The 22,062-nt window shown below is 35.9% G+C and overlaps 1 protein-coding gene across 1 annotated transcript in view; it reads right to left on the reverse strand.

The window, feature by feature from the left end:
• LOC110029039 overlaps nt 1–22,062 on the reverse strand; it is a 194,533-nt gene that overhangs the window by 54,665 nt on the left and 117,806 nt on the right. The window contains 1 exon segment of the mRNA XM_020731152.1: nt 7,944–8,087. Within this exon segment, the coding sequence (XP_020586811.1) occupies nt 7,944–8,087 (144 nt within the window).

The following is a 22,062-nucleotide window of genomic DNA, read 5'->3' on the forward strand; positions in this document are numbered from 1 at the left end:
TCCACAAACTATTGAAACACCGGTTGACACGATGCCACCTCCACCGCCCACTATCGGAGACAATACTTCTTCTGACTGATATATTGACAGATGATTTACTTGGGTCCAATAATCAGGATAGTATTGAAGCTCCACATCCCCAGGATGCTTCAGGTGTTGAAGAGACATGCTTACCATCTCTCCAGAATCAGAATGTAGTTACTGCTGGTCAAGAACTGGGGGCTCATTCTCTCCTACATGCCCAACAATCTGTTGACCACACCGATCAGATGAGCCAGTCCTCGGATGAGGAATGACAGGTTTACACATCTAGAAAGAAAAAGAAGAATGGAGACACACCCCAGCTTGGGAACTTAATGGATGATACTCCAGTAAATCCTAAAACCAGAGGCAGAGGCAAGACCAAGTTGGCTCGTGCCTAGCAGCTTATTTCCTATAAGTTTTGTTTTTCTATAAGTTTTGTTTTCTTTTTTCTTTTTTTTTTGTGTTTTATCTATGTTTCATCCTTTTAGGATGCTAGTGTCTGATGTATCGTATGGGGAGGGGACCTTTTTTTTGGTCCTCTCATGGGTCCTCTCATACAACCTCTATATATCTTTTCAATTTCAATAAAATTAGCCTTTGGGGCGTTTATTAAAAAATATATATATATATATATAGTTTTGAACTATAATTATTTAATTTTAAAAAAAATGAGACTGAACCAATCTCATATATTTAATAGTTTAAATGATCGAGCACAACGCCTCAAGTAACGCCTATCCCGAGGGATATGTGTGTTACTTGATAGTGAAACGCGATTAAATAAACTACAGAATTTATGACATCTGTATGATTTGCGAACCATTTATTTTGACTTACAAGTTTCCCTATCTAATATTAAAAATTAGGTAAAATTTATATTACCTGGGTTCTTAAAGCTCCTTATAGAGTCAAGCCCCTATAGTTAATTACCTCTCAAATGACTGAAATCACTTAAGAGAACTCTCGATGATGATCAGAGGTATTTATCTTTATGAATCCAAAGTTTAGAATTTTCAAGGTTGGACATAAAAAAGTCAAGTGGGAAAAGGACCAAATATGAACAATTATTTCTAGAGTCAAAGGAAGAAAAAGTAGGGGATGTCATGGATCCGGATGAGAAAACCACGGTGACTTCTCAAACTATCATATTACTTGGCTTCAATTTCGAGAAAATGTAATTTGATGTTTCATCCTGCCAATTTTATTATTTACGACTTATATTTGCATGCACAGTCATACAAATAGTTTAGAGTTTATATCAAAGTAAAAAGAAACTCAACAAACAATACTAAATGTTTAAATGCAGACAAAAACTGAGAGAAATCAAGGAGGAAGCAAGTCAATGCACAATCTCTCATGACTCAGAGCGTGCACAAACGAAACAAAAAATTATCATCCAGTGGACTTGTTGGCTTGGTTTGCATACTAGAAGAGTGTGGTTTTTTTATTTTTTTTTGCACTTAAATAAACTAGGTAATAAAAAATAAAATAAAATAACATCAATATATATCATTTGTATTCTCCAATAAATAAAGAATTTCAGATTTGACATTTCTTTTCCACTATTCAGTATGCCACATAGAAATGCTCAAAAAGTTGGGCAGTAGGATCCTCTCTCCAGTTTAAAGATCCCTTATTAAAACAATTATGTATATTATTCAGAGATTATGCATCGGTTTGAAATACAGCAAAGGGAACAATATTCAACTTATATGAAAATGGGAGAGAGGCAAATCTAATGCGATTGGGTGTACAAATTAGGAAAGAGTTTTGAGAAAAAATGAATTCTTTGCCTTAGCAGTCAGGTAACATATGCCATAACAAGGGATGTGCACCAATGCTATGGCTAACTACCATAATGGAGTCCAGGGAGTTGAAAGTTCCACGAAAGGATAAGGCCACCAGTTAAGACCATAGGCATGCAGGATTCTCTGAAAAAAGCAAATAAGAACAACTCCAAAGAATAAAATGTGTCATTCCAAACCAAGGAAAAAGCAGGCAATTCACAGCAATATCAATGAGAACATACACCACATTTGCAGAATGCATGCAGATCGTCACAAAATCAAGCCTGAGATGCTCAAACATGATTGGTACAAGGAGAAGCTAAAAGACCACATCTGTTAAAAACACAGCTCCGACACTTATCTGATAGATGATTTGCATTACATAGCCCCAAATAGCATATTAAACATTAAATGTAATGATCATACCTCAGTTTATATCCTCAAAATGCTCATTGGACCAAGATCTCCTTATGCAGACCTAGAGCAGTTTCAAAACAAGCCCGGGAAAATCCGGCAGCACCACCACCCTCTTTAGAATTTTGGCCAACCCCTAAACCCTTCACCAAGTGGGGTTTTTATAACAGAAGAGGAGGAGGAAGAATACCTATACTTACCTGAGGTGAACCGTAGCTTGGAGGCGACGGACGAGAAGTGACAAGAGACGCAGAGGAGTGTGGCGAGTAGAAAGCTAGAGCACGACAGAGAGCAGGTGAAGACAGAGGCGTGGCGACAGTGATGAGCTTTAAGGCAGGGCGAGCGTACGAGGAGGGGGGACCTCAGGCGAAACTTTGCGAAGGAGAAGAATTTGATCGGGCTAGGGTTCCGCCCGAGAAGTAGAGGTGAGCCGCGTCTCACGTCTGGGTCGCGAACGGGAGAAAACGGGGCGTGAGGTGTGATGCGTGAGTGTGAGATTAGGGATTAGGGACATAAGGTATTTTAAAATAAGGATTTTTGTTGTTTTTATTATTATTATTATTTATTTAGAAAAATATCAAATTTCGTACAATTTATTCGTGCGCGATGCCCTAACAAAATGAGTGTCCTCTCTAGGTAATTTCGACATTCCGGACGCACCAGCGCGATCTGTTTTTGTCATCCGTAATCGTCCGGACAATTTCATCAACGATCGGGTAAAAAAAACGTCAAATTCAATTTTATTAAAATTTCAAGTCTGCGATCGATAATTTCAAAAATTTATTTAAGCTTTCAACGAATAACGACGCAGACGATGCGAATTGTGGAAAATAAAAGTGTCGATTCTCTAAATTGTGAAATTTGTGCGCGCGAAGGTGCAAGTTATGCACAAGGCCATCCCAGGGCTTAATGATCCTATAGGGACTCCTTTTGGGTTTCCTCATATTGGTTTCAACCTCCAAGTGCTAGAGACCGATACCACACATGCGAAACTCCAAAAGAGTAAAGAAGCAGGTTGAATTTCTAAAATGAGGCGGGTCACATTTCTAAGGCTCTAAGATAGTCAAAGGGAGAACCTTAAGACTAAACCCTAAATCCTAATAGGAAAACTAAAGCTCACTTAAAATGAGGTCAACAGAGAGATGGGGGAAAGTGATAGCGAGAAAGGGAGGTAGAGGAAGAAGAAATTGAGAATGAAGTGTTTGAGGAAAAAGGAGAAGCAGTAGAGGGAGAAGAAGGTTGAGGAGGAGGTTAACTATAACTAAGCCAAAGAGATGGGAGAAGGGAGAACGTGCAATATTTTTTCGCATGTAGAAGACTAAAGCAGCCCTGCACGAGCTTTGGGAAGGGAGGGAGAGGCATTCGTGCCCTGACCAAGCTGCAGAAGAGGAAGGAGAGCTTGTGCGACCTATTGGAAGGTCGATCGAGAGCTGGAAGAGGAAGGAGGCACTAGGTTCTCCCTTTCGTGCAACTCATCGAGAAAGGAGGAGGCGGGCCATCTAACTTGTGTGGCTCGCATAGGAAAGAGGAAGAGGGGGGGGGGCTTAAGTAGTTGTTTAGGGCTAGACCGAGAACTGAGCGAGAAAGAGAAGGGGATTGCTAAAGCTTGAGTGCGGGAGCTCTGCGTGTGTGAGGGGTGTTGGGTGTTCGACCGAACCCTTAATAGGCTCGGTTCTGCTTGACTCGAATGAGTTAGGGAAGGCAAAGGGTTTAAAAGTTAAAGTATTAAATTAATTTAGGTTATTAATTGTAATTGATTTAAATAGATTATGAATTATAAATCCTAATGTTGATTCTTTCAATTATATGTGATTGGCGAGGGAGCTAAGGCAGAAAAAAAGAGAGGAAAAAATTCAAGTATAAAATTAAATTTGCAAAAATTAATTAACATTCTTCTTATTAATTAATGTTAAGAAGAAAATTAAGAAACCTAAAATTAAAATTTAGCTATAGAAAACTTGATATTAAGTAGGTTTGTAAAAAAAAATATTTAAAAGCTTTAACATAAAAATTAAATTGGATACTCTACACATATATGTATATATGTTTAGCGCGCACTTATGCATATATATTATATATATATGTATATTTATCTTTTTTTTATAGGCAAATAAATAGCTAAGTAAATAAAAATTATGGAACTAATGATAGAAAATTCAGAAGCAATAGAAGAAAAGATTAGCACTAAACGAAAAGTTAATTACATTTAAATTATTATTATAAGTGCAACTAAGGACTAGACTGAACTGAGAAAAATGTTAGCAAATGACACTGTTGATGTTGGCAAAATACGATTTTATTTTACAATAGTTTTATTTATTTATGCATGTTTTTACTATTTCCGGCTTTTATTTCTTTTAAATTGCAAAAGTCTGTCTTTTTCAAATGTTGAATACAACTTTTCTTTAAAAGTTTAAATACAAAATAAAATGAATAAAATATGATATTTACATGCATATGAGAGTCATCCCTAATGATATTAGCAGAGGAATGCATTGTACCCATGCATAAAATAGAAAAGAAAATGAAAAAGGTTGCTTACCTAGTGGGTTGGAAAATATTAAACATATATTTTTATAAAGTATACGTTTAGACGGTAACTCCTAAGTATAAAGTGTAACATAAATAAATGAAATGATATGAAATTGGTTTTATTTACTGCACAACTTTTACTATTACCGCGCTTTTATAAAAATATTTTAAAATGAGAATTATTGTAATTTAGAAATATTTACCAACAAAGTAGTTTTAACTCAAACAATAATTGCTAACATTTTTATAGGAATACCAGTTGTAGATTAGATAAACCCCAAGGAGTAGGTGTACATGTGCTATGGAGCGCAAATTGATAGGTATTAAGGTTTATTTTTTATGTTTGAATGTAAATATTTCAATATGAACAATCTATTATAAATATAATTTTTTTGAATTAGAATGACTCTTTTATGTTATAGAGTTTATTTTTATGATGAAATGAAACTGTTATATAGGTTTCCTCTATCCAACTGTCAATTCCCGCCTTGGTAATTCCAAGCTCAATGGGCCAGGTCGGACAACGAAGTTTGATGATACGAGCTCTTAAATCAAGAAACACAAAATTGAACACTAAAACATACAAACATATATAATGGTAAAATGAAATTGAAGAAAGAGGAAGGGTACGGTACTTCCCACCCCTTGAAACAGTTGATCAGTCTTGCAGGGGATTGGACCGAGACCTTGACTGAACTGGTTGGCTGGTTCAACTAGGCCAAGCTTTGCGTCATCCTCATTGACTTAGTGGAACACGAGTCAAACGGTGACATAGGCGCCGTTCTAATTGATTTGTCTCTTCAACCCTCAAATTGTAATCTATATGCTTTCTTATAGGATCGCCGAACCTTAATTACTTTTCCATCCTTTTTTATTTTATTTTTATTTTGTAATACATATGAGAGATTTATATATATCTCTCCTCTTGTAAAACAAAAAGTAAAAACTCTTGAGAGTTTTTCATTGTTTTATTTTCTACATGATATCAGACCAAGATTAGTATGTCCTTTCTGAATTTTATTCTTATTCTCTAAGCTTAGGGTTTCCATTTCCAATCTTTGTTATTATTCTCTAAGGTCAAGGTTTCAACCTTCAACATTATTCCACATGCCGAATTCTCTTTTTATTCACTATATCGGGGCTCTTTAACATCCTTCAAAAGAATCAACTACGATTAATGGTGAAAATCAGAACAAAGGGGAGTTCTAGGTATTTCAGGAATTTGTGGATCCATTCAGAATTCATGGATCCATCCCTAGAGCCTAAAGTGCCAAAGTTGTTAATTTTCTGGATGAAATTGATTTTATTATCATTATATGGTGATGGAGCATGATGCTGTCGAAAATTAGTGTGCCTTTTATATTTCTTTCCCAAAAGAAATATGTTATAGATCTAATAAAAAAAACTAATATGACAAAGTGCAAGCTATGTGAAACTCTAACTAAACCATGATACAAATTAGACCTTGATAAAAGAGTTGATATAGATAGATGACAATTATAATGAAAATCAATTGACCAACATATTCACCAAAGGATACTGGGACCCAACATTTCAAAATATCATAAACAAACTTGAAATGGTAGATATATACCATCTAATTTGAGGGGGTGTTAAATTTCTGCTCCAATCATAGTAATGAACTTAAAGCACACAACTCAAGACATTGTACCATTGAATATGTTTATTTATGACCCTCATATAACAAAGAATTTCGATTTTTTCATTATTTTATTTTCTACAGAAAGCATTATATCTATAACATACTATATCCTATTTATCACAATTATGATATAACCATACATTTAATTTGGTGTCTAAGCTTTATAGGTAGGAAAAGAAGCAATTTCAGGTTGCAAGACCCTGTCCTATCATGGTTGTCAACACAATGCTGCTATGCAATTGAGCAACAAAAAAGCATTTGTGGTGGTGGGATGCATTCAGAGAGAGCTCCAGCTGAACCGCAAATACCACAAATCATGGACTTCCAATGATTGAGGGATCGAAAAAAGACGAGTCTCTGTCCAAGTAGACCCTGGCAGCAAGGCTTTCCCAATATTTTGGGTTGTAAGACTCCAGTGGGTCCTTATTCACTAATTCCTTCTTTCTAATTAGGCTTTAGTTTAGTTATTAGTAAAAATATATTGTATGAAACAGGGTGGAGTTTCAATATTACTTTTAAAGAAAAGCAATGAGAATTTTAGGATGTATATTGACTACAATGTATTAAAAAAGCTCACTAATAAGAATAAAAATTCATTGCCAAAAATTAATGATCTTTTTGATCATTTAGAAGGAGCTTAAATATTTTAAATATTGATATGCAAGCAGACTATCATCAATTAAAGATTAAGGAAAAAGACATCAAATACAACAGTCAAAACATAATATGGGCATTACAAATTTGCGGTGATGTTTTTGGATTGAGTAATGCACCAATAGTTTTTATGAATCTAATGAATAAAATATTTCAACTGTTTGGATTTATTTGTGGTTAAATTTATAGATAATATTATGGTGTATGAATAATTAAACAATCACTCAGATTATCTACATGCTATTTTACAAGTTATAAAAGAAAACATGTTAATGTAAAACTCTCTAAATATGAATTTTGGCCAAGGAGTCGCATTTCTCGGGATGTGATCAATGGATAGGGTATCACAGATTGGCCAAGGTCGATAAAAATTACAAAATTTAGGAGTATTCCAGACCTTACTGGTTATTACAGAACATTTGTTGAGGATATTTGACAGATATCTATGTCATTATTTAGAATGACACAAAAGGCTAAAATTTGAATGAACAGATCGTTGGTATTCCAGAAATTGAAAACTTTTTAATGACTACCCAAGATTGACTATTCTCTCAAAATCATACGGATTCTAAATTAATAGTGATGCACCATTAAAATGATAGTGTGCTTATGCACAATGAAAGTCATTACTTATTTTTCAAGGCACTTAATTAATCATGAAAGAAATTCTCATACACATGATTTGAATCTGATAACAGTTGTGTTTGCACTCAAAATTTAGACGCATTATTTTTTTGGCGCCAGTTATTTTATGAAGCATCCGTTAATGTTGGAAGAGTAACATAAGCGTTGATGCTATTAAAAATCACTAATGTACTTACAAAGAAAATTACCCCTTTTCATAATAATTTATGTATGACCATTGATACCTGAATGCCAACACGAGCAGAAAGCTTGATGAGCTCCTCTTCAGAGAGTTTATTAGAGACACTTTTTCCACGAGTAAACTTTGGCAAAATTTTTGTGATTTCGCCGGTGCTATGGCGTGCTGATAATCCTTCTTCAAAGTGAACCTATACCAAGTTAATGGAAACATGAAGATGTCTTTGTGTGAATCAGTGCATAGTAAGTGTAATAGTAAAACACAACAAAATTTAAAAGCAACTGTACAGAATGAAAGCTTAGCTTCAGATCAAGTTTAAACATTTTGCCTAAATACAAGGAATTGGGTCAGAAAAGGATGCAAATAACATACTACATAGCTGAACTGACATTTTTTAAAACAGAAATATAGGAAAAAATTAAATAAGAATGTCAAATGAACAAAACAGCATAATAATTTCTTGCATTAAAATAAATAGCTCTCATTATATAGTATTTAAATGTTATAATAACGAAATAAACATATCTACCATTTTTTTTCTCTTTCCAAAATTGTCAATTTGTTATCAGTGGCAATCCTTCAGAAAGTCGTAAGAGTTCATCAAGATTCAAAACTTGCTAAAAATATCAGACAGGTTTAATAAACACGGTATGACTGCAGCAATTCACAAGAACAGATATTATCATAAATGCTCATTAGCCTCATTTTGAAGTATTGGAGAAGGCTGAGGAACTTCTGGGTTTGCATGAAGAAGGTTAGTTGTAGAATCCACGCAAGGTGCCCCAAACCCTATTATAGTGCAAATTTCTTCAACGGATGTTGACCTCTCTCATGGGTCCTGCACACACTGTTTGATGTGTACGAGTCACCCCATGTCAGCCTCAAGGATTTTGGCACACGTGTCAATGTTTTTAAAAGTGCACATCAAATCGCAGTTATTCAGCAATTGAACAAGAAGTACACTTTGACCACTGAAGCAATGTGAAACAAGACGGATTGTCTGAGCAGGTTTGCTTTGAGCAAAATGGGTCCAATATGATTTTCCGGTTTAGCAAGAACAATGACATGGCGATCTAGTGTTTGATTCAAACACTTTGACCACTAGGAAGAGTAGGATTTAGTGGTGTCCAAACGAGAAGGAGATATGACGGTTTCGAGCAAACACTCCAACTGCAAGGATGAGCAGAAGACAATGGTGGTCGAATGCAAAGGAGATGACAGGTTTGACCTGAACATGGACACACAAAGATGACATAGATGTTCGACATGGGCTTCAACAGAGACGATGCAAGCATTGCACTTGTATTTCGTGATGTCAAGGGGACAATAAGATGAAAAGCTTTGCAATTTTCTGTGAAGGAGACTGTCATAACAGCAAAAAATAATAATAATAAAAGTAATAGTAATAGCAATTAATTGAATAGGCATAAAGGATAAGCACCTCTTTGGTTATAACTTGAGAGTCGTATTACTCCTCATTTGAAAATGTAGAGAACGAAGAGAGAAAACGAGAAAGATCGAGAGAAACTTTTGTGCCCTAGCTGAGGAGGGTAGAAGAAGTTATGGGAAGAAGTGTGTGGCCACTGTGCAGTGTCAAGCCATGCGAAGGAGAAGAGGAAGGAAGAGAATCTGGTTTTGTGTCGAGACCAAAGGCAGAGGAAAGAGAGGGAGAAGGCGACATCGTAGGCTTATCTGGACCAAGTTGAAGCCAAAAAGGAGAAACCAGGAAACCATGATCGCATGCGTGCAGAGGAAGAGAAGGAAGAAGGAGCCGGAGGGGGCATGCTCTGAGTTGAGTTGAAGTAAAGGAAGTAGGGAAACCATCAACACTGTGCTCGCGTAGTAGAGGAAGGGAAGCTTGCGTTGAGTCAAGACCGGAGAGAGGAGAAAGCTTGCATGCGTGAGGCAGGTAAGGTTGACAACCGATGGCAAGGCAAGTTTTATAAAGTTATTTTAATTAGTTACATTAATTAAATATAGATATATGCATAAATGAGAGCTTGAAATTATATAATTAACGTGAACAAAAAGCTTAACTATATTAGGATCAGAACTAGTAAGTTGCAACTTTAAGGAAAGGAGGCTGATAAGATTTCCATGTGTTAGAACAGGAAGAGTTGCGGACAACCAAAGAATTTTAATGTATGTTAAGGTTCTTATTAAACTATTTAATGAATTTATGGGTGTATGTGAGTGTATAACACAATGTCAAAATTTAATCAGGACTTTAATACAAGAATTTTGACTTTGAATGAAAGGAAGTTTGTGAAGCGAGCAGGTAAGGGAGGAGATCGACCTGAAAACCTATAAGGTAGATGTTAAACCTTATGCTATTAGTGAAATTAATGACGTAAGTAGCTAAATTAATTTATGTTATTAAACTTTATTATTGTTAGGAAGTGAGGAAGAAGGCCGGCTAATCTTTTGGATTTGAGAAAGAAGATAGAGAAATTTTAAAAGATAAGGTATGTTTTAAATTAAAGTTTAATTTACTTAATTAGGAATTGATATCTAATAAAATATTAATGTTTAACTGCAATTTTGGTTAGAGCACAACTAAGCCTAAAAGGTTAAGGCTTACAGAGCTTGTGTGGCAAGCAAGCTAAACAAGCTGAGTGATTATTTTTTTAATGCATTAAATTAATGTTATCTTAAATGAAAAATTGTTTTATTAAATAGTTTAAAACAAATACTTCATTCATGTCTTGCATTTTGATTGCAATAAGAAAAACATCAAAATAAATTTACCTGGGAGGCAGAAATTAAATTTTTTATCATAGTTTATCATAAATGTCAATCCTCTGTCACCAGAAAATTTAATTCCAGAGTGGAAATGGGATGAGCCTGCGATGGATTTTGTTATTGGTTTGCCGAGATCACGTCAGGGTCATGATGCTATATGGGTGATTGTCGTTAAACTGACTAAGCCTGCGCATTTCTTGCTTATTAGACAAACAAATCCAGTTAAGAAGCTAACCAAATTATATGTGGATCAAATTGTAAAATGGCATGGAGTGCCAATGTCTATTGTCTACGACAGAGGTGACATGTTTACTTCTAGATTATGGAAGAAGGTTCAAAAAGTTTTGGGCACTATATTAACTTTTAGTACAATTTTTCACCCTCAAACAGATGGTAGTCAGATATGACTATTCAGACTTTGAGAATCTATCAAGGTTATGTGTTCTTGACTTTGGTGGAAGTTGGGAATCACATACTCTTTTAGTAGATTTTGCTTAAAATAATAGTTATCAGACTAGTATTGTGATGACTCCATATGAAGCTTTGTATGGAAGAGAGTGCAGAACACCTCAATTTTGGGATGAAACAAGTGAAAGAAAGATCAATGGTGTTGATTTGGTCAATGATGATACTAAGAAAATTAGATTGATCAGAAACAGACTTAAAACAATGCGAAGAGATAGAAGAAATATTAAGATGCCAAGCACAGACCTGTTGAGTATGAAGTTGGAGAGTTTTTTTTTCTTTATCAAGGTTAAGTCCGTTGAAGAGTGTGCAACGTTTTAGGAAAGCAGGAAAATTGAGCCACAAATTTGTTTGTCCATTTGAGATTGTGGAGAAGATTGGGAAGGTGGCTTACAGATTAGCTTTACCAGTACATATGAAAGAGAGCATAATATTTTCCACATTTCTTTACTAAGAAAGTATATTGCAGATGAAACTAGTATGGTGATAGAAAACTCAGTTGATATCCAGCCTAATTTGACTTATGTTGAGGAGCCTAAAATGATTCTGGATTATGTCTTAAAGAAGTTGAGAGAGATTACATTTATGAAGATTTTATGGAAGCACAAGTCCAAAAAGGATGCTACTTGGGAGAAGTTCTTTTAAATGCAAGAATAATATCCATAACTTTCTATTGAGTTATGTATGCTATTGTAATTACTATTTTCAAATTTTGATTACAATTTTATATGAAGGGGGGATTGTAATAACAGAAAAATTAATAATAATAGTAATAACAATCAACTGAATGGCACGAAGGATAAGCCTCATTCGGTTAAGACTTAAGAGTCATATTATTCCTCATTCCAACCAACGTAGACAACGACTGAGAGAAAACGGGAGAGACTGAGAAGAAAAACTTTCGTTCCCTATCCAAGGAAGAAGTTGCAAAAAGAAGCGTGCGACTACTGTGCAGTGTCAAGCTGTGCGAAGGAGAAGACGAAGGAGAAAAATATGCATTATTGTGTCGAGACCGAAGGTAGAGGAAGGAGAGGGAGGCGATGACATTGAAGGCTTACTTGGACCAAGTGGAAGCCGAAAAGGAGAAACCAGGAAGTCGTAGCTACAGAATATGTTGTTAAAAGCATTTGATATTTGCTTTGGGTTTTTCCGACGCAAATATTAGCATCGAATTTGCAGCTGTTAAGCTGCGAATAATAAATTTTATTATTTGAGGTGGATTTTGAGTCTGATTTCCGTCCAACAATTTGAGGAAAAAGTACTCTTAAAACAACAATATTGTTATTAGAGTTGTTACAAATTTAGCGTCGAGTTTGCATCCAACAAAGCGACACAAAAACTTGACTTGTTAGCATTGAACTAAGTCAAACGCAAATCAGAAAGAAATCTGATGCAGATGACCTAATATACTCATCATGCGTGCCTAAGTTTCATTTCTCTCTTTGCGCTCTCTGTTGGTCTCGCCATCTACCCGAAACCCTCTTCCCTTCGCACTCTTTTTTGGTTTCGCTCAAAACCATCAACTTCCCGAATAAACATTCGCGAAACAATCGCCGACCATTAGAGCTAGCAGGGAAGATAACGATTGAGTAGAGACCACCCTAACTCCCATATTTCTCATCATTCCGCTCTGTTCCTATTAGAAAGCATTGAATAAGGTAAGTCTAATCACGCTAGTATTTTCATTTTGTAAGTGTATGCATGTAAAAATTGAAGTTTAGGTGTTAGGTGTGACATATATTTTAGATTTTGAGTTTGCTTCACGGAGCCAAAACACGATACTGCACATTTTAGATGGCTGACGTAATTTTTTCGTGTAATGACCGAATCCAGGTCATGACAAAAGCGGTATCAGAACACTATTAAATAACATTAATTCTTATGAAAGTGCCAATCAAAAGAAGCAACCAAAAAGAATATCCAACCAAGAGTTTATTCCTGAACTCATCAACAACCAGAAGAACACGTTGCCACTCATGCTGATGCATAGAGTTTGATGGATGAATTGCCCTTTGCTTGTTATGTTGGATTTATCAGATATATAGTTTATCACATATGTTTTAGTTACCACTTAATAAGGAACATACTTTTGAAATTATTTTATGTTTCATCCTTACAATTGAAGTAAGATTTCTAAATTATGTGGATGAAATTTTATGAAGGGGGATTATAATAAAAAATTGTGAAATTGTAGCAACTTTAAAATGTTCCTTAAATTTTGCATCTCTCAGATTTCAACCAAATCAATTTTATAAAATTCTACACGTCAAATAGATTAATTAGATATATAATAAGATATATAAATTATAAATAGATTGGAAAAAAATAAAAATTGTTAGTTATAATTTTAATTAAGTTTAATTAACCCTTAATTACCCCTCTTTAATCCCCCGTCGTTACTATATCCAGCCTACTTGCCTCACAAAGTTTAGCGCTCTTGATGCGTCTAAAGAGGGAAATCCTCATTCCAGACTCTTTGAATAACTCTTGCCGCTCTCGTTTGATCGCTTGAAGCTCTCTCCCTATTTGCCATCATGCTCGGTAGCAGGATTTCGTAGCTCCAACATTCGGGTCCCTACAACACAGAGCGCAAGTCGCACGAAGCCTCTCCCCCTTTCTGTGATTTTTGCAGCTCGATTGAAGGAACCCGCGTCACTTGCTAAAGTGTTGGGGCGAGCAACAAACCGAGCGACTCTAGGGAAGCCGCAACTCACGGTAGCGGCTCTAGGGAAATTTTGGTAAGTGTGAAACCCTCAATCGCAATATTTAAGATGTTTTTATTAGTCATCACACTTTCATTTTGAGATTTGCCACGAATCATGAATCTTTTTCGTTTTCGATCGCCATGGTGGAAATGAGGCTGCTCTAGTGACAAAATTGATTTGTGAAGTTTCGTGAGGAACTTTAGTGAGATATCAGTAGAGATAGAAGGAGTAAAACGATAAAAAGAGAGAGAAGAAGAATTGGCAGTATCAGTAAGGTTCGGTTGTGTCGTGATGCTTGTTTGAGGTATGCTTTGGCAAATCGGTTATGTTTTGAGTTAAATCACTTAATGAGTCAAGATATTATGAAATCCTAAGATATTTGCAAATTTCAGGTTATTTAGTTGAGGCAACGAGTTAGAGGCAAACGTGTGGAAAGTAGTTGTACGATGGGTCCATTAATTTCAAGTAAAATAATCCTATACTAACTTAAGAGAATGAAGAGTAATTTAATTAATGAAAATTGCTTGAATTTTAAAGTTTGATATTACGGTCTATAGGCTATTATTATCAACATAAATGTTATTGTGATGTCTAACTAGTTATCGAAAATTAAGAATCTACATGACAACCAATGTGAGTAATTATATTTCTAAATTTCAGTAATATTTTTTATTTCAAAATATTTCTTTGACTCTATGTATGTTATATTTTAGTTAGATTTTTCATATTCTTAGAAAGAGATAATATGTATAACAGAAAAATTATAAAAAATATACATGAGATTCATGATATGTATGATAGACATGATGTGCAAGATATAAATGAGATGAGAGATATGCATAATATGAGAGATATGTATGATGATTAGTTGCACAATAAAGAATGTACGTGAAACTGGAGTTTACTAGTTATGATATTTTAGCTACCACAGTGTCGCGGACGCCATATTGTAGCTGCTACAGTACCACTAGCCATCCCTTCCCTCCCCCTCTCGTTTACTATTCCATCCCCTTTCCTATTTCTATCCAATCCAATTCCTTCCTATTATATTGCTTGCATCTTCTATCCCCTATCATATTGCTATTTCTTTCAAATTCTAATTCCTCTTTACTCATTGCCTATATTTTCTACCACCTTGCACGTATATCCCAATTTCAAGTCCCTTCTTATTTCTTTGTGCTTGGATCCTTTATATTATGTTGTGTTCGCCTAAGGTGTTAAGGCTTTTGATGATTTTTTATTTCAGTTGCTGCCTTTGAGACGTTCTTCTCTCTAGGGTTGTATCCGAAGACAAAAAGGTGCTCCGACTATAACTCATTCGAGGTGATGACCGTCTTTGAGAATCTGAGTGGTGCTCCGGCTTTAGCTCGATCCCGACAAGATATTTATCCTTCTCCCACTCACTTATGCAACCCCTCTTCCATGATTCCAGCTGCCAACCACACTACCTTCCCCATCACATCAACCTTTTGCTTCCCTCACCTGCTGTCGTAGCTCTCTAACACCCACGTCACCTAGTATTTTGAATCCACCCCACATCACCTGCTGAATGAGATCCATCCCATGTCGCCTAATGCTCAAGAATCCATCCCATACCCCAACCCACTGTTCTGAATCCACACGTGCTCTATTCCTACTGTGAAACCCAACCAGTCCCCCCCCCCCCCCCCCCCCCCCCCCCCCCCAACTTGCTCTTTCCATGCACTGAAACCAACCAACCTTTTGTTCCCCCTACCATAACTCTTACAAATCTGCTGCTTCCTTGTCGTGAAACCCAACCAGCCTGCTTTTTCTCTACCGGTAACCCCATCTACAACAACCTTCCACAACACAACAACCCCTTCCACATGAAGCCAACTCGCACCATTGCAGCCCTTCTTTCCACCATCAGCCAATCCACACCATTGCAGCCCCTTTCTTCCACCTGCAGCAACCCCAACCCCTACCAACATGCTTATCGCCCCCACATCCTCACTATTCCTTGCTGTCCAACCAACAGCCCACCATCCTCGGTCACACCGTAGGAGTCGCATGTGATTGTGTCGTTTTGTCCCAGTTTGAAGAGATTTAGTGTAACTCCAACATCATTTGGTATCAGAGCTAGTACAACACTAGTCCTATAGTAGGGTTCCCTAGCATCCGCCTCTACCCAAGCCACCCACACCAAAATTTTTTCATTGGAGATTGACGTAGGAGCGTATCAATCGAGGTATTGTAGCTGCTATAGTGTCGCGGACGCAGTACAGTAACTGTTATAGTACTGCAGGCCAACCCTTCCCGCACTCTCTCCTTTCCTTTTCCATCCCCTTTCCTATTTCCATCCAATTTGAACTCCTTCCTATTTTATTGCTTGCCTTTTTTATTCCCTTTCATATTTCTATTTCTTTCCAATTCCAATTCTTCCCTACTCATTTCCTAACTTTTCAACTACCTTCCACTTTTATCCCAATTGCAAATTCGTTCCAATACCTTAATGTTGGGATCCTTTATATTATGTTACGCTCGCATAGGATGTGGATGCTTTTGTTGATTGCTGATTTCAATTACTGCCTTTGAGGCGTTCTTCCCCTCTGGGGGTTGTACCTGACAACAGAAGGTGCTCCGACTGTAACTCGTCCGAGATGGTGATCGTCTCCAAGGGTCTGAGCGATGCTCCGACTTTAGCTTAACCCAAACGAGACATTTATCCTTCACTCACTCCCCTCCACAGCCCCTCTTCCTTGATTCCAATCACCAACCCCATGACCTTTCTTATCGTACCGACCTTTTGCTTCCCTCACCTGTTGTCGTAGCCCTCCAACACCCACGTCACTTGCTGTTCTAAAGCCACCCCATGTCATCTATTGACTGAGATCCATCCCACGTCACCTACTGCTCTAAAATCCATCCCACGCCCCAACCTACTGTTCTAAATCCACCCTTGCTCTCTCCCTGCCTTGAAACCCAACCAGTCCCCCCAGCTTGTTGTTTCCTTATCATGAAACCCAACCGGCCTACTGTTCCCCTTACCGTAATTCCTACCAGCTTGTTGCTTCCTTGTCGTGAGACCTAACCAGCCCGTTGCTTCTCCACCCGTAACCCCATCTACAACAAACTCACATCATAGCAACCCCTTCTCACGACAGAACTTTCCTTCCACCTACAACAAGCACCAAACCATCCTGTTGTTTCTCCACTCGTTACCCCATTTACAACAAACCCCACAACATAGCAGCCCCTTCCCACTGCAGCGCTTTCCAACCAGCCCACACTATTACAACCCCTTCCAACTGAAGCAACCTCACCTCTTGTCGACCATGCTTGCCGCGACCACCTTCCGACTATTTCATACCTGTTGTCCGATCGACAACCTTCCATCCTCGCTCACACCATATAGAGTCACATGTGATTGTAGCAATTGTTCTTGCTTGAATAGTCATCCTGTAAATACAATAATAATAATTGTATTTTATTGTGTTTTGGCCTTTACTCCAGCATTAGCATGTTAGCATATGCATGAGATGCTTCAGAATAAAACATGTTATAAAAAAGAAAATAACTTATACATAAATGCTTGTATATGCATGTTCAGAGGAGAAGTTCACCCTAAAAGTACAGACAAGAGACACAATATACCCGCACACATTTTTCCACATACCCAGACAAGTGTGATGGTTAGATCACTAACCGCTGTGTCGACAGAATAATATCAGTCAAGGATGAGTAGACAGAACTTAACACCCAAGAAAAGATGTTTACATAGCTAATTGTTGTGCCGATGAGAAAATATCAACCAAGGAAATGTAAGGGTTTTTCCATCCCAGACAATTGTGATATTTAAATCATTAAATGTTGTGGTAATGAGATAATATCAATCACAAGTGTGCTAGGTTTTGTTGGCAGTGTTCCCTGGACAGACAAATGTGTATGTAAATGTACAAAATAAAAGTAAATTTAAAGTAATGCATATAGAATATTTGAGTATTTTCATTTAGAAAAGATCATTGATACATACAATATTGTACATAAGATTTCTTATAAGAATATGAAAGAATAATATATTATAGCTTTAATATAGAGATATGAAAAATCATCATGCATAATTGCTGTTGTTTAGAAGTGTGATTACTCCTAGGTTATTGCTAGGTAACTCATTATGTTGTTTAATATTTCTTTAGATTTTAAGCTTATGATAAATAAAAAGAAGAGAAAATGTGTATAGAAGGCGATAACAACAATCATAAATGTATAAATTTCTACTTAATTAAATGACTTTCTTTTGTGGCTCTTTCATGAATATTTGAATATTAAACCGTTGGTGATATAAATTAAATAGCAAAATTGATTTCTATTGTCCGACTGTCTATTTTAGTCTTGGTTAATTTCAAACCTCAGGCCCGTTCGTGACACGTCGGGCCTTAGCATAATTATGTCGGGTCTTTTATCCATGAAAGCAAGGAGACAACATAATTGTGCAAACTTGCCCCATAACTATGCCTTGCACGATGTAGCTACGTTGGCATTTGTCCAACATGTGTATTTGATCTATTTTGGCATGTTTTGAGCGAATGTGAAGCCCTAATGCTATATGAAGGGATCATTTGAGAGCTAGGGCTGTCAATTTGGCTCGTTGTTCGCGAACAGTTCGTGTTCAGCTCGTTCGTTAAGCTTGTCAAACCGAACACGAACAAACTTTTCAGCTCAAAAAATAAACGAGTCCAACACGAACAAACATTTGTTCGCTTGTGTTCGGCTCGAATTGACTCAAAAAGAAAGAAATAAATAAATATACACACATATATAATAAATATTCATAAAATTAAATATTATGAAATGTAATTAATTAAAACTTTTTAAAATAAAAAAAATTTATCAAATTTAAAAAAATTAAATCCTATAAATTAAAATCTATAACAATCTATTAGTAAATATTACTTATACAAATATTATATATGTATATAATATATGTTTTATAATTAATATAATATATATAAGTATCGACTTCTTCTCCCTCTTCCAAGTTCCAACTCTTTTCCTTCCTCTCAAAATCACGAGGGTTCGACTGCTTCTCCCTCTTCCAAAATCGTGAAAGGCGTTCGGCGAGTCGGTGACTCTTCTCATTCCTCTCAAAATCGCGAAAGACATTCGGTGAGTTGACGAAGGTCGCGCTCCTTCTCCTCTCAAAATCGCAAAAGTGTTTTGACGGCGAGAGCTTAGGGTTTGTTGTTCCTCTTCCTCTTTCGAGTTCCGAGTCATCTTCCTCTTCTTCTTTCGACTCATCCCCTCCAATTTCGAGCCAAACTCGAGCCGGAAAATATTATTCGAGTCGAACACGAACACACTGTTCATGAGTCATTTCGAACACAAGCTGATTTCAAACACAAGCCAATGTCGAACAAGCTGAAAAGGAGTCGACCCTGAGCTCGCTCAAGCTTAGCTCATTTACAATCCTATTGAGAGCTTAGATAACTTTTGGCCCTTCAGGCTTTGCCTTTAGAGTTAATGAGAGCTTTGGGGCTCTACGATTTCTCCCTAGGGTTCGCTCGAGAGAGTTATTCTTATTTTTCCTCTTTTCATGTTTTTCTGTTGAGAGTTTTGAGAGGTCAAGAGAAGAGATTGGGTGAAGGAGATCTATGAAAAACTTGTACTGAAAGGAGAGGATCAGGGTGTATTGCAAGGACCAATTAGCTCGAGTTTGAGTTTTTTGAACCTCTTCTATTACTTTCCTTATATGGCTGCAATAAAAGTTTACATGTTCTCATTTTTAATGCATTATAGTTAACCTCATTATTGTGCTCTTGTAGGGTAAGGATGTGGTTTTCTCATTATTTTATTGTATGGATTTCATTCCTTAGAAGCCTTTTCTGTGCTTGGATTTCATATATTGATGTGTTAACTTTTCAGCTTTAAATTACTTCTAATCTAACCCAATAGATTGTTAAAATCTATTGCGAGCTATGTTCTAACCGTCACATAGAAAACAAACATGTTAACATACAATAGCCTAGTAGAAAAACCATTAAAGTTAGGAAATTGAAACCTAGATAGAAGACTAAAGGATTCCCATGAAACACTATATGGTAAAGCCCCCTTAACTGTATTATGGTTTCCAATACTTCTTATAATTTAAATATAGACTAATGAGATCTTATCCCTGGTTGTCAATAATAACTTAGGGTTTCATAAGAAAAACATAAATCACTAGACCAAAAACATAAGAGTAGAAACCTTTAATCTCTGAGAAACTTCAACAAAAATTAGTTTAACTTTCTGCTTTTTAGGACTTTAGAACTTTTAACCTTTTCATCTCTGACATTTTAAACTAGATTTAGAGATTTAATAAACCAGAGTTCCGTCCGTTAGAAATATTATGATAATTTTTCTCGTGGGATCGATACACGAACTCTTTATCAATATAATAGTTGATCGACATGTATAATTACGTGATTGATTGATTGTTTTGCACAAATTTTGGGTATCATACGGCACATTAATAATTTACCTATCAAATTCACATATTTCAAATGTCATAATGAAGGAGCAAATATAATCATATTCATGAACTGATGAATAACACGTTTTCTTGTATCCATATTATTGAAGATAACTATTGTGCACATTGTGAATGTCGTACCATTAGTTTCATTCATCTCCAAGAGAAAGCTTCATGGTGGTAATTCAAGGCTAAAAAAAGCCTATTTTAGCTAAAAAGTCTTCTCCACATATCTTAAAATTTTTAGGGGGCCATTTATTTTTTATTGAGAAAGAAATATAGTATAAAAAAAATAGTATAAAGTAAATGCATATATCAAAATGCAAAGGAACATGTTTAGATCAATATTTTTTTCTATATTTGGACGAGCACATTTTAAATACGATATAAAACTCAATGGCCAACGGTAAAGGGCTACAATCATGGTTGATGGTAGCGACTGGCGGTCCGTGATGACGACTGTGGCCAACAAATTACGAAGTGCATTTGAAATTTGATAAAATTTAGTGGTTGTTTGGTTAATTGAAAATGAAATAAAATGCAAAAGATTTGTAGATTACTCTCATTATAATGTTTTTGAAATATTTTAAGAATGTATGGTTCATTGTAAAATAAACGTAGGACTTTATAAATATATTTTGTTTGGTTTAAAGTATATTGAAAAAAGTGTATTTAAAAATATTTTTTTTTCCAATGGCAGAAGACAGACACAATGAGTGGCTAGCGGTGGATGAATTTTGATGGTGGATGGTCGGCGATTGATGAATGTCGACGGCGGAAGGCCGGCGGAAGGCCGGCGGAAGGCCGACGACGAAGACAGCGGTCGTGATGACAGTGATGCGGAGGTGGACGGTGGATGGTGGGGGTAGTGGAAGGCGAGAGCTGACGGGCAATAGGCGGTGGCTGAGGTGGTTCTTACCGATAATATTTTATGGTGTAACTTAATTTCGGACAAATCAGCCAAATTTTAATTTTAGCCAAAAGGAACAATGGTGTGAACTTCAAATTCATTCATATTTTATCTTGTATTTATAATTCTTCATACAAAACACATAATTTTCTAAAATCTTGTAAAAGAATTATAGTACTGCAAATTCTTCCAACCAAACAACCCCTTAATGAATTTCAAACACATTGAAATTTATCTAGAAAATTGTCATTAGCTAACTTTGTGAAGTCAAATTCGATCGCATATGACTTATTCAGATGCTTGTTTTAAGGCCACTTCTTTCTATTATTATTATGTTATGCAGTTAGGATTTGAATATTAGTTTATTACTATTTTTGTGTTCTTAGATGTAAATTTTTTTAATGTGATACAAAAAAGTGGATATGAGAATTTGAACTTTAAATTTGTGACATCGATCTTAATTCTTTTCATCTAACAAGTTGTGACTGATTTTGTGTGTGATTATGATTTGATCAAGTTCATTATATATTAATTTTCTCTTCTTATGATGGAAACTCCAAATTTAATTATTCAAATGTGTAATTAATTATTTATGTATTAAAAAAAAAACTTGATAAGACTAACTCAAATGTAAGGAACTATTTTACTTGGAAATACACAAAGTTGAAATTGAGTCGAGCGCGCTTTGCCATATGCATTTATTGTTAGAAATATAAATAAAGATATATCTCAAGCCAAGGAACACCTTATAGGTCCTAATGCGTCAACAATGAGTAATGTATTACGACAGCGCCTAGTCTATGGGCAAATTTGTCTTATAATTATTATTATTATTGGGTACAAATAGTCTTTGTTATTTCTAAGGTTGGGT

The sequence above is a fragment of the Phalaenopsis equestris genome, unplaced genomic scaffold (assembly GCF_001263595.1).
Source record: "Phalaenopsis equestris unplaced genomic scaffold, ASM126359v1 Scaffold000002, whole genome shotgun sequence".
NCBI classification, from domain to species: Eukaryota; Viridiplantae; Streptophyta; class Magnoliopsida; order Asparagales; family Orchidaceae; genus Phalaenopsis; species Phalaenopsis equestris.